The sequence below is a fragment of the Ceratosolen solmsi genome, unplaced genomic scaffold (genome assembly GCF_000503995.2).
Source record: "Ceratosolen solmsi marchali unplaced genomic scaffold, CerSol_1.0 scaffold12, whole genome shotgun sequence".
Lineage (NCBI taxonomy): Eukaryota > Metazoa > Arthropoda > Insecta > Hymenoptera > Agaonidae > Ceratosolen > Ceratosolen solmsi.
Genome location: NW_011948456.1, coordinates 298,492 through 312,203, shown reverse-complemented (window position 1 = coordinate 312,203; position 13,712 = coordinate 298,492). Strand labels below are relative to the sequence as shown.

Genomic DNA, 13,712 nt, shown 5'->3' with positions numbered 1-13,712 from the left:
ATAAAAATTACACGTTGAGCGTTTTTAATAACATTTTCAGTTATTGCTTGATTATCAAGAAGTAGGCAGCAAGGAAGGGAGAAAAAGAGAATGCATTGGAAGATAAAATGAGCAAGAAAAGAAAGACAAGAGTTGTTTTTTTGTCTGATCTTCCTTTCAGAGTACAACTCGCAGTTTTCGAAGTCTTGATATATGCCTCAATAAAACCTGAGTCAAAATGAGCTTCGACTAAATATCAAATGTAGATTAGCTTAGCTCGTTAACGCTTTCATATGAATGTAGAAACAAATTATGTGTACACATTTAAAATGTTAAAAATAAGATAACATTAGGTATTTCTTTAATTAATATTACTTTGATTATATACAGTTTTAAGATGCGAATTATTCTGAGTATTATAAGCGATAAAAAATAATATAGTAAAAGAATCGCATTCCTTCAAAAGAAATTTAACTTCAGACATAATTCACTCTTTACCTTATATGCTACCATCACTTTTATACTATTTCACTCATGTAAATTTCTAGATGAAAAATAATGAAAAACAAATACAATTATTTCAAAACAACGATCGAGTAGTTGTATTCAACTATATAAAAGTAAATTTCATAAAAATAACACAGAAATATTTAGTTTTCGTAAGTTTTGTATTTTGTTTCTATTTTTTTTCATTTTACTGACAATTTCAGTATGTAATATAGAGTACTATAGTTGTAGTATAAACAAAATATATTTGATGATCGCTTCTCGTAAGTCTTCAGAATAACGTAATAATTATTATTATTTATTTATTAAAAATATCTAATTTTTTTCTTTGAAATTATATTCTAAAATATATGTCAGAGACCAAAGTAATTACAATGTTGTAAAATTGAAAATGACTAGAATTAAATAAACTTTGTAAGTCCAGAAAATTTTGAATACTGGATCTTTAAATATTGCTGGATAAAATATATAAAATTATGATTGATTAAATGAAATCTTGGTGTTTTGAGAACCAATAAAGAAAATTTATATATTAATATAATATGAAATAAGCATAAAGAGATTTTATGCATTATATTATGCTTCCTATTAAAAAATTTATCATCTTTATTAAATATAATTAAATGACATAATTAACGTTTATCATTTATAAATTTTTTGAAAGATGATAAAAATATTTAATTGAACAGTTTTTAATATCATACGCGATACAATATAATTTATGAATACAAAAAGAGTGTGCACAAATAAGGATACAACTAAAGTGGAGTAAAGATACAAAAAAGCATGACAAGCAAAGAAGTATAATACCTGTATGATCAGAGAAGCGCCAAACAAGATACATAAAGTGAAAATGAGGATAAAGGCCAAGTCAAATAAGGCACGAACTCTTGCAGCAAATTGGGCTTATACTGCGCACATTCCAATAAATAACGAAACAAAAGAAAGAATGAAAGAAAGAGAGGGAGTAAGCAAAGAAACAGAGAGTTAGACCGACCGTTGGCTCTGCCTTAGAAATGAACTCTATATTTACATTCGTTAACGAGCCTCCAAGAAATATTTACATTTTTAATAGCATAAACCAACAAAGCCGACAACTTATCTTAGAAATATACTTGCAAACATTACACTATGGAATGGAAAACTATCATGCGCCTCGTAGACATAAAGCGCTGTCTCAAACATTGCGTACCCTTTACCATTTATTAGTCCTAATTGATCGAAAAGGCTTATTTGCCTTTTTAACCCCCTTCTACCACTTGCACACATCTTCATCTTACTGTAGTCACGCACGGTCTTCTTTGCATTTTTCTTTGGACAAAATTTCATTATACTCGAAAAAAAACAGACGAAAGTAGAGAACGTAAGCTATATTCTTTATCGTATAGCTCCTCTATGTTACATATAGCACTGTTTCTAATATACGAAACTATATACCATCTTTCAAATTTTTATTAAAGACTATTAAATTTACCACTTTCAAAAATGGATACCTGTATATGCCTCGCAACATATTGCCATATTATTTTTATATCTTTTTTCAAAAATGTGTTTATCGTTTTCAGACAGTTAACATAAGAATTATTTATTTTTTAAATTAAATCATCATTAGAAACATAAAAAGATGCTCGTTTCATGACGAGACAGCGGTATAATTATGTAAATAATAACTCTTATTTGTATAACGGAGACTCTACATTAGATAAAGTGTTAAAATTCATAATTAGTGACTTAGAATTACTTGCTACAAATGAGAATATTTTGATGAATTTTGGTTAAGACAATTAATGTACAAATCAGTTAAATTTGTAATACAAGAATGTATATGATTCATGTGTTATTGCCTTGCTTGTCTAAGGCTACTAAGTCTTTCAAACACTACTGTAAGTTACGTTCAATATGCGTGTGCATGTGTATATGTACATTGTATTTTATTTATACAAAATAAGTTCATACAAATGTTACATAGATATATAATAATTATATACTTAATAAAAAATAATAAGAAATTATTTGTGTATAATAAGGCGATTTTTGTAATATTTAACTATAAGTTGATATATTAACCATTTCCCTTGAGTTTGTTTACTACAAACAAAAAAATTACAATAATATAAAATGATTTTTTGATATATAAAAATATTAAATATATCAAATGTGTAATATTAATAAAAAAATAATTTGAGAATAATAAAATCTGTAATGAATTTATAAAATACTTACTAAAATTATACAAGAAATTTATGTCAGAAAATGTTAAATAAATGCAATAATAAGTATGAGTAATAAATTACAATAATTCATAATAAATTTAATTTGAAAATAAAATATTTTATTTGAAATATAAATATTTAATACAATATAATATTGAAATATTTCATAACTAAGCTAGTTTTTAAATTATAACTGAACATAAAAAAATGAATTGTTTTAATTTATATTTAATTTTATAGAAAATATAACAGAATTATGAGCAATAGTAATTATTTTCAATTAAAAAAGAAATTACAAATTATTATTTTTTGTATAGATTATTTTGCAATAAATAAAAAATCTTAAAGATTAATGGAAGATTAATTAAGCAAACTGAATAAATGCATCCCTTTTATTAATTTGGAATGTAGATGCTAACTTACACAAGTAAATTTTTGTACATAAATTAATTTAAATTTTTTGATTTGATGAAAATAAATACTCTTAATATCAGAATCATAAAATATTTTATCATTAAAGCAGTTATAATAAAACTTTAATGAGTTATATATTTATAATAAAAAAATTAGCGTTACTAACATAATTTAATATAAAATGTAAGGTTAAAAGAAGAAATTTAATATAATTTAAAATTAAACCACTTTCATTTTTGTAGAACGTATCCAAATATATCAATTTATTATAAAGATCGAATGGGATTTTTTAAACAAATATGTTCATGGTTTCATTTAAATAATCGAAATCAATACTGAAATAAACATTATGTTTTGACAATTTTTTAGAGAATATGAAAAATATAAAGCTTGCTAAATTATAACAATAAACTATTTTAATAATATTTAGAGAAAAATAAAGGTTTAAAATTATATTACAATATAATTTTAAATTACAATTATTATTATTACAATTATGTTTACAATATTACAATTTTAATAACTTTTTTAACAATTTATAAAACAAAGTAGAATATTGAATAGAAATTTATTAAATTATTTATTGAATCTATTCAAATGCAATTACAGTACGATTCTTCAAAATATAATTTGTTAAAAATAATCCAAAGGTCTTCCTTATTTTTTTATAAACTATTAAATAAGATTTTACATCAAATGGTATTTTAAATAATAATAGTAACAGTTAATTTTTAAAAATTCATACAAAATATTATTAAAAAATAGATAATTTATTTTATCGACTCAAATATATTTATAATTATATTTATGCAATCAGTTTAATTTATATCGTAATCTATAAATAGTTACTTTGTTACATAATATAAAAATATTACTATGAATATTTATTATATACGTCAATAATGCTATGAAAGAATATACGAATCAATTATTTAATCGTGGAAATCACTGTATGTAATGAATAGCTTTTCACTCACAAAAATATTTTTTCATTATAAATTTTAAATATAATAAAGTATACAATATATGTAAAATATATTCACAAGTTTCGAAGTAATAAAACGTTTATAATAGATAAATAAATAGAGTTATCACAATTAGATATTACTCTCAATTTAACATATATTTTACTACTAATTTAATGTAACGATCAATTGAATAAGATTATACATTTTATATTATTAATAAAACATAAAGAATATTAATATTTTCTGTAATTAATATAAAATTCAATTAAAAACGCAATTTTAGCGTATAGTTTTCTCTTTCACCTCTCTCTCCTTCTTTCTTTTTCTCTGTTCCTTCCTCTTTCTCTCTCTCTCTCTCTCTCTGTCTCTCTGTCATTCTTATTGTTTTAATATTTTAAATAATAATAATATTCTATGTATGTATTATATAATTTTACAATGTCAATATATATATATATATATATATATATATATATTGATAACAAATGTTTATGCATTGTTTTGAAATTCAGTTTTCTTTAACTTTGTTAATTTAATAATAAAAAAAATATAAAGTAAAGAAAATAAATCGCTTGTATGTTAAAAATCGACAAAAAATATAAGATTATCTTAATTTAATAGAACATATCTAGTAGAAATTGAGTATTTTATAAAAAATATTTATTTAAAATATATTTTCTTTTATTCATAGAAAATAATTAATACAAATAAGTATTTAAGCTCTATAGTTTTCATTTAAGACTTTGAAAAATATCGAATGTACTGAACAACAAAATAAAACATATGAAGATAAGAAAGCTTAGAACAAAATAATTTATAAATAGATATTTCTTCTAAATTTTTTGCCATACTATAAGAAGAAAAATATAATAAAAATATAATACGAAAAAAAGAAAAAGAAATAAAGCAGAATTATAAAATTGCACATAATTCACAATTTTAAGAATATTTATAAATATTGTTAGAGTGTATTTTCTTTAAAATTTAGAAGAGTATTTACAGATTACATAAGATTATAATCAAGCTTTCGCACATAAATATATGTAGCGTAAGGTCATTGAACAATCTTTTAAGAAGAGCCCATTAAAATAACAGGTGATTTTATGACGGTCTTACAGACGGTATTACGTTTTTTTTTTAAACAATGTTTCTTACGGCAGACGTTTATTAAATAGTAATTACGTAAAATTATTAGTATAGTTTAAAGAAAAAGAATAGAAACGGACGAGTAAAGTAAAAAAATGTTAAGTGGCAGGAGTAAAGGGAAGGGCAATAAAACACAATTAACGAGTTGCTCGAATCTGACTAACCAATAAGAAGTATCTGTTTATAGCTATGTATATGTTCAAATGATGCTATTTACAAGTAGTGTGCTTCGATCTCTCAGCCAATGACTTGCAAGATATAAAGCTTTCCAAATCGACACAGCTGTCCACATCACTCCATATTTTCTTGTTCATTGGTGCAACAGATTAATTCAAACATCTCTCTATTTTTATTTATGTTTATTTCATTTCATTAAACGATGCATAATACCATAATAAAATAGTGGATGTATGTTGTTTATAATTATTGGTTTAAATATAAAAATAGTTTCTACTGTGTATTATGTTTAGTATGCATCCCATAATAATAATAAAACCCATGATAATAAGTTATAACATGATGATATTTTTCTTGCAATAAATAAAATGTACAATCAAAAGTATATATATATATACATTCCTTATACCTATAAACACTTAAAGTTTATTATTCGGCAAAAATATTCAGATCGGCAGTATTTGAATTCTATTTTTATACAATATCTTTATATGTTAATTAAAAAAAATTGTGTAGCTCATTTTAATTATTCTTTGTTTATTATAATTTTACTGTATTCTTAAAAATAAATTATTATAATTCATACATTTAAATTTATTTATAAAAATATTGAAAATATTACATAATTAACAAATTTGAACCACTATTTTAAAGTCCGTCCTTTGTTAGAAAAAATGCAAATGAATTTATACGTAAATAAATAAATCAATGTTATTGCGATCAATATTTTTTTATAAAATATTGATCAATATATAATAATTTTACTAAAATTTTGTTTTTAGATTTAAAATTCAAACAATTGGGGCAAATATTTTGTCATAATAAGCATGAATATTGATATTTAAAAAAACTAATCATAAAAGTAATGAATGAATAAAATGAATATATTTTTGAATTTATATTTAGGATTTCATTACTTAAATTATTACAAGAAATAAAAAAAGTATGTTTCTTCAAAAGTATTATATAATAATAATAAAGTTATATTGTACAATAACAAATTTTCCTTGTAATATATATAAACAAATATTATTTAGATTAATTCATAATTCAACTTAAATTTAATAACTTGTTTTTTATTACTCATAAATATATATCGATGAATTATGAATCAGTTAAGTATATTTTAATTAAAAATAGTTTCAGATTCCTTTACGTCTAATAATACTAAATTATGAAAATAAATTCATAGAATAAAATCATAACAAATTGAATATTTTATTATAACATAACTAAATTATACTCACACGTGTATATTTAACATATAAATAAATGTATTTAAATACAATATCTAACATTTACAGTAATTGTGCAATAATTAATATGTATTTAGATAGTTTTTAAAATGAAATACAATTTGTTGATTATTATTTTAGATAGATTTGCTTCAGTAAAATGATTAAAGAAATTAATATTTATAATTAAATTAATTATATGCGATTAAAGAATAACAACAAAAACTAAGAATTTTAAAAAAAATATAAAGTGAAATGGTTTCTGTATTAAAAATAATACATTTGAAAATAAAATACAGAAAATAAACAAAAACTTCAACTATATAATGTATTTAAAAATGCACAAAAAGGGTATTTTGCTGTGGCTTACTTGCGTAAGATCTGTCACATACATTCTTGTCTACAGATCCATTACTTTACTCGTCAAGTTAAATGTGACAAAGAACACTTGCTAAAAACTGAAAAAGTGAATAAAAAGGTCAATAGATGGTACGAGGAAACGGGAGGGGAACTCACCAAATACTCTGTCCTTCCCGCTAATAGTGTTTGTTGTCTCATCGACGTTGACAAGACTCCGAATGCTAAAGACACTTTTGGCCACGCGCGTCTTCTGCAACTCGGCAACGTTTTCCGCCGGCCGGCGCGACGTAGTGCTTAAATCCATTCTGCTCCTGTATGCGTTCTATCTCACTCCCGAAACATATAGCTCACGATAGCTAGTGAGTTCACAGTGATGTTTTCCTATTATCATCCCTTCGCCATCCGTTTCATATACACATAATTTTTCGTTCACTATACTCTATTGGGCGAATAGTGAGATATATAAGCACATATAAATTCAACTCAGTGATGGTTTTCCTTTTGTGTCTACACTGATAAAATTAACGACAATTAAATAAACTAAACTAATTATAGTCCATTGAACTATTCTTAATACTTTCTAGCTGAGCATCTTATTATTAATGAGTTAGAATTCTTTGATTTGCGATGATGAGTTCTTCATCGGCGATGAGGCACTCGTATCATACTGTACTCTTCGCCATATTCATTAAGAACGTACAAAGATTCAAACAAAAGATCGCTCAGCAATTGCAAGAATTTGGTAGGAAATGTTAATGGTAGTAAATTCGAAGGGTAGTGCACAAGCTTAATTATTTTGAAAGAAAGAAGAGCGACCTAGTGACGGCGCGGCGATACAAGCACACACTAAGCGTTAAATGACGCTAGCGGATGGATGCATTCACCGGCAATACGCTTTTGCTTTGTACAGCGTGGAAGGGAGTTAGGCACCACCACCTCGATCTGAAACCCGCCCTCGACGTACAAAATGGAGCCGAGAACCACGCCTAAGCCACCCGCCTCTAAGCTGACATAAACTGTTCATAACTTGAAATATAATTTCCAATCAGACAAAATCTTCATGAATATTTTATATTACAACCTTATACTATCTCAACCTATATGTATACGAGAAAAGCTCAAGATTTTTGCCCGCTATTTACGCCAAATAAACGCTCTTGTTCTCATCTTCTAACCATTGTTAAATATACTTAAAAAATGTGCCTTTTTTCAATAAACATAGATTATTTAAAACTTAGAACCAATTAATGTTTTAAAATTTTAAATTATCATAAGATTGCTCATATTATATTTTTATTTCTTTATAAAAGATCTTTTTAATCTTTGAATTTGAACAATTTCACGTTATTGATTTATTTAAAAATATTAATAAACGTATAATATAACTATTATATATAAATTTATAAAATTACCAATATTCCTTAAACAATTTTGTTAATCCTACTATAAATCACTATTAAAAGCGATGATATAAATTATAATTACTTTTTTAATACAACTTACTTTATAATTATTTATTTAAGAAATTTCCTGTATAATTTTCTGTATAATCATTTTCTTATTTATTCAATCAGATATATTAAAAAATGTATAATATTTTATTTATTCAAAATTTTATTGTAACATTTAAAAAAAAAAATAGGCTTTGTCCATTTAACATATTTTTCATATTCTATTGTTACATTTAAAATGATGAAAATAATAATTAATGATGAATTACATACAAGAGATATTGAAAAAACTTTTATTTCATTAAATCATTAAAATACTTTAATAAATAAATTAATCATTATTTTTACATATTTTGATTTTTAATATATTGCAAATTATTTACAATTGCTAAACTAAACATTACTTTGATTTAATCAGTTAAACGTTGCATTTTTAGTATTGTTATCCTATTGACGCATTGCATCATTTATTTTCATATTTGTTCTTTGACATTTCGTGTATTTTTTTATTTTTATATTAATATTTACTTATATTATTTTTTCTTCATATGACAAGACCGAAACTAATCTTAACTTTTACAATAACTTATGCTATTAACATTTATAATACATAATTTATAATATAAAATAAAATAACGGTTTATAAATTTCAAAAAGTAAACAAAAAACGTTTTAATTCCGTGTTTTAATTAACAATCGTTCTATTCTTCATAAATCATAAATGGTATTATCTATGTTATATTTAAACATAAAATTTATTTCTAAGCTATTATAAACTTGCATTAGAATTCATATCGTAAGCTATATTTAATTTCTTCTAATCTCATTTACTGTTATATATGATAATAATAAAAATAATTAATGTATTTACACTATCATGATCATATTGTATCTTCAAAAATTTCCATATATTTTGTTAAGTATTAGTAATATTTAGTTATATATATTTTGGATAACATTATTTTGATTCAGTACAATATATACAACAAAGTTATACTGTATTTGCTTTTCCTTTCTATAAAATTTCTAAATTTAGCAATTTCACTTTGTTGTATTTTTGTGCTTTTGCTATATAATTTATTTACTTTTTTATTATATAAATGATTGCTTTACAAAAGATATTATTTATTAAATTTTTTTTGATAAATATTTTGATGAAGGAATTAAGTACTTAAATATCATTTTGAGTAAACCATAATTTCAATTTGATTATATCCATTGTTGGAAAATGTGCCTTTCCGTATTTTGAAATGTTATAAAAAAAAAACGCCAGACAAAACTATATAAATAATGACTTGTAAATAAGAACTGCGAATGCATAATAATATCCTATTGTATATTGTCATGAAATAATTTGTTCCCATGATTTCCCATTTTTTCTTTAGACTGCCTCAAGTAAATTACATAAAGTTCTGTTATTTCTTTATAATTTTATAATTTCGTAGTAAAGCTCATAATAAAAAATTCATTATCGTAAAAGAAAACTATAAATAATTTTAACAAAATATTTTTAACTTTATTCATACTTTTATTCATAGTCCATGTATTTATGTATCAATATAATATATTATCTGTAATTTTCTTAATCTTCTTGAAAGTGTTTGTTTTAATCATGATTATAACTTATTAATTTGGATGTAAAATTTAATAGATTATTAAAAAATTCTGTTCTCTTATGAATAATATGATCTGTTTTTAAGTATAACTTCATAAAAAATAATTCAAATTCATAAAATATTATCGATATTTTTATATTTGAATTAAAAAAAAGAATTAAATAAGCGATAGTTCACACTAAGTTCCTGATACAAATATGCAGCTTTTTAAAAAATCTAAACAAAATTAACTTTACAAAATTTATCATATTTAATACATACACACATAAAAGACATTATCGCAAAAACTGGTTCATTCGACTAATTTCTAGGAAAGAACATGACAATGTATTATTTTTAAAAATTGTATGAATAAAATTGTACATTTATTCTGATTCATATATTCTCTATATATTAATATACTAAATAATTAAAATATATTATGAATTAAAATTATAAACAATGTTTAAAAAAATTATTTTTAACTTTCTATTTCATATTTTAGTAATTATTTATTTATAATATATTATTTATTTGTAATATATTTGTTACAATTACTTATTATGGTATAATTATTTTCATTCATTTGTTGATTTCACTTCGGGATATAATAAATAGTGTATTATTCTACAGAAATAATAAGTTTTACAACAGTTTCTGTTATTAAAAGAATCAATATTATTTTTATAAATATCAGTATTATAAGTTGTTACAATAATTTAGCAAATTATACTAATCTGATCAAATAACAGTTAATAAGAAAAAAGTTAAATAAAAAATATAAAGTTAAAGTTATATATTCATAATTTATAAGTTTAATATGAATTTTGTATGCATTTATTTTTTTGTTTAGAAATTGAAAATATTTTCTATATTAATTGTAAAATATACTTGTTTATAATCACAAAACATGATAAACCTATAAATAAACTCAATAAACTAATTAAATATATAAATCAGCATGCTAAAATAACTCCAAATACTGAAGTGTATAATTTCCACAGTTTTTTATTCACAATTACAAATTCATTTGAATCCAAAATTTTTTTACGCTAAAGAACAACACTAGCTTTTCAAAATCTCGCTTTATTTCGACAAAATGTTAAAAGAATAATATTAATATAATTTAAATACTATATATTTATTACTTATTTGTATATAAATATATTTATATATATTTATTATTAATTAGTAAAATATATATCATTAATTATAATTAAAACTATGTGTAATGCACATAAATATCATTAGTCAAAATACATATCATTATATATAGGTTCCCTTTATATGTTCACATTAATTTTATTAAAAATAGTTATAATTACTTTAAGTAGGTAAATAGGTTTAAATCATCCATACTCTATTTTTCTGGACTAATCCAAATGCTGTTTGCTATAAAATATTTTGGATTACTAGAGTCTGTTCTGCACTAAGTGATTACTTAAGCGACTATCAATACCTGCACATACTTATAAGTACAGATATACAGATGGGTAACATATAATAAGCATGGCTGATGATAAGACAATAAAATTGAGTCATGTATTTTACTTGACTCGTAATTACACACAAACACTTATACAGTAAAAATGCGTTATTTTATGTATTAGCTTTTAATTACAGGATGAGTTATTTCCAGATTCATGTTAAAGATAAAATAAACATCTAATTTATACAACATTTTCTATTTTAATAATCAAAATTAAAATTCATTTTGTTTTAAAAATTAACAAAAAAATATTGAACCATAAAATAAAATTCTATAAATTGAATATCAATACGACGATAGTTATATTTTTTGCACCCAAGAGCCGATAAGATAAATTAAAAAAAATTAATGTTACAATAATTAATATTTAGAATATCTATTTTGTAAATTTTATAATTCAGTATAAAATTAAATATGAGGTATGTATTATGAAATATAAAATATAGAAATCGATTTAAATTTATTATCTCGACATATATATAATTTATAAAAAAATGTAAACTTCTAGAATGCATAGTTAATACAAAAAGAAACATTCAATCATAGAATATCAACTTGTTCATTCGTTATTACAATATAAAAAATGAAGATTAAAATTACTATAATAAAGCAACGATCATCTAAATTCAAATTAAAAAATGAATTAAGTTAAAGTAATTATTATTTTGAAAAATTGTAGGAATTGATGAACAAAGCTAGCAAAGAATATTATTTTATAGCTTCAATAAAATATAAATTAATTCATTAAAATACTAATATTTTATTAAAAATTATAATTTTTACTCCGATATCGTAATTTAATTAAAATAGTTTTTCTCGTACAATGGCATAAATATAAAGATTACAATTTCGAAAGAAGATACAAAATTTCAATGAATATTAGAAAGAAGAGTCAACAATTAGAAAAAAATATTTATTTTTATATAAACACAAGTGTGACTTAAAAATTGATATATTACCTCAATTATAAAATATAAAATTTATGGGTTGATAAAATATTTACATTAAAATTCAAACAGACTATCTATAGTTATAAAGCCATGTTATATATCCGCAAAACACTAATTATCATATGAAATATTCTGTTAGTATAGAAAAAAATTATTACTGCCAAATATTAATAATATTCGGATAATAGCAACAACAATATTAGCAACAATAACGTTAGAAAAATAGATCAATAGAAAAAAAACCTTAACATCATGAAGTCATTGAATGATAATCGAACATTTTACTGATTATCAATGGAAGTAAGAAACTAATAAAATGAAACAAGATATTCTATAAATAATATTTCCAGACTTTGACAAATTTGAATAAAAAAAACTGTATTATATTAGCAAATTAAAATAACTGCTTTTGTCATATAATATTTAAACAAATCTTTGTATCAACCTATTAAATAATCTTTATTCATAAATAAGGTAAGTGGTCTCTTATTTCTTAATTATAATGAATACAATATAAAGATGGTTATTATAAGTTCGAAATTTCTATTAATATGGCCATAAAATAATTTTTTATTTTTTATTAATTGTTATAGCATTATAGAAATAAAAATGACTAAAGTACTAATGACTAGATCAGTGTAATATCGCATTAAACACTTTTCATAATTAAATACTTTTCTATCGTATCAATACACTAGCTACTCTATATTCATTGTATGTAATTGCAGTAATTAAATTCAATTAATATATTTCATTTTCTTATATATTTTCGAATCAAGTTTATTTTAAATTTACTTTAAAGAATATCCCATTGATGAAATATAATTATTGAAGTTGAACAAATTCATTTTTCATTAATAAGCCTAAGTGCAATTGAAATAAGAATAATAGAATATATACATATATAAATAAAAGTTTTTTGTTTTTAATGAGTATTATTTATTAAATCATCTTATAACCAATTACAGATTCAAAATATATTCCTATATATTACCACAAATACAAATCATTATATTTATAATTATAATTTATAAAATAAAATAATTTATTTAAAAATATAAAATAAAATCGGCAATTATACTGGTTAACAAAAATATATTTGAAAAAAATTTTTATTTAAAAAATATAAAAAATAATTCTAATAACTTGTTTTTATTAACTATATGCATAATCAAATAATAATTAAATCAATTTAAGTTTTGATGAACAATATTTAAAAAAATTAATC

At 22.0% G+C, this 13,712-nt stretch overlaps 1 protein-coding gene across 2 annotated transcripts in view; it reads right to left on the bottom strand.

The window, feature by feature from the left end:
- The window catches only part of LOC105366786 (uncharacterized), a 53,695-nt gene extending 45,886 nt beyond the window's left edge, over window positions 1-7,809 (bottom strand). For both annotated transcript variants that reach the window (XR_913022.1, XM_011505340.1), the window contains exon 1: window positions 7,156-7,809. Coding sequence is in view for 1 of the 2 variants with exons in the window: in XM_011505340.1 (XP_011503642.1) it covers window positions 7,156-7,303 (148 nt within the window). In the remaining variant the exon portion in view is untranslated. The remainder of the gene's footprint in view (window positions 1-7,155) is intronic.
- Between the last annotated feature and the right edge of the window lie 5,903 nt (window positions 7,810-13,712).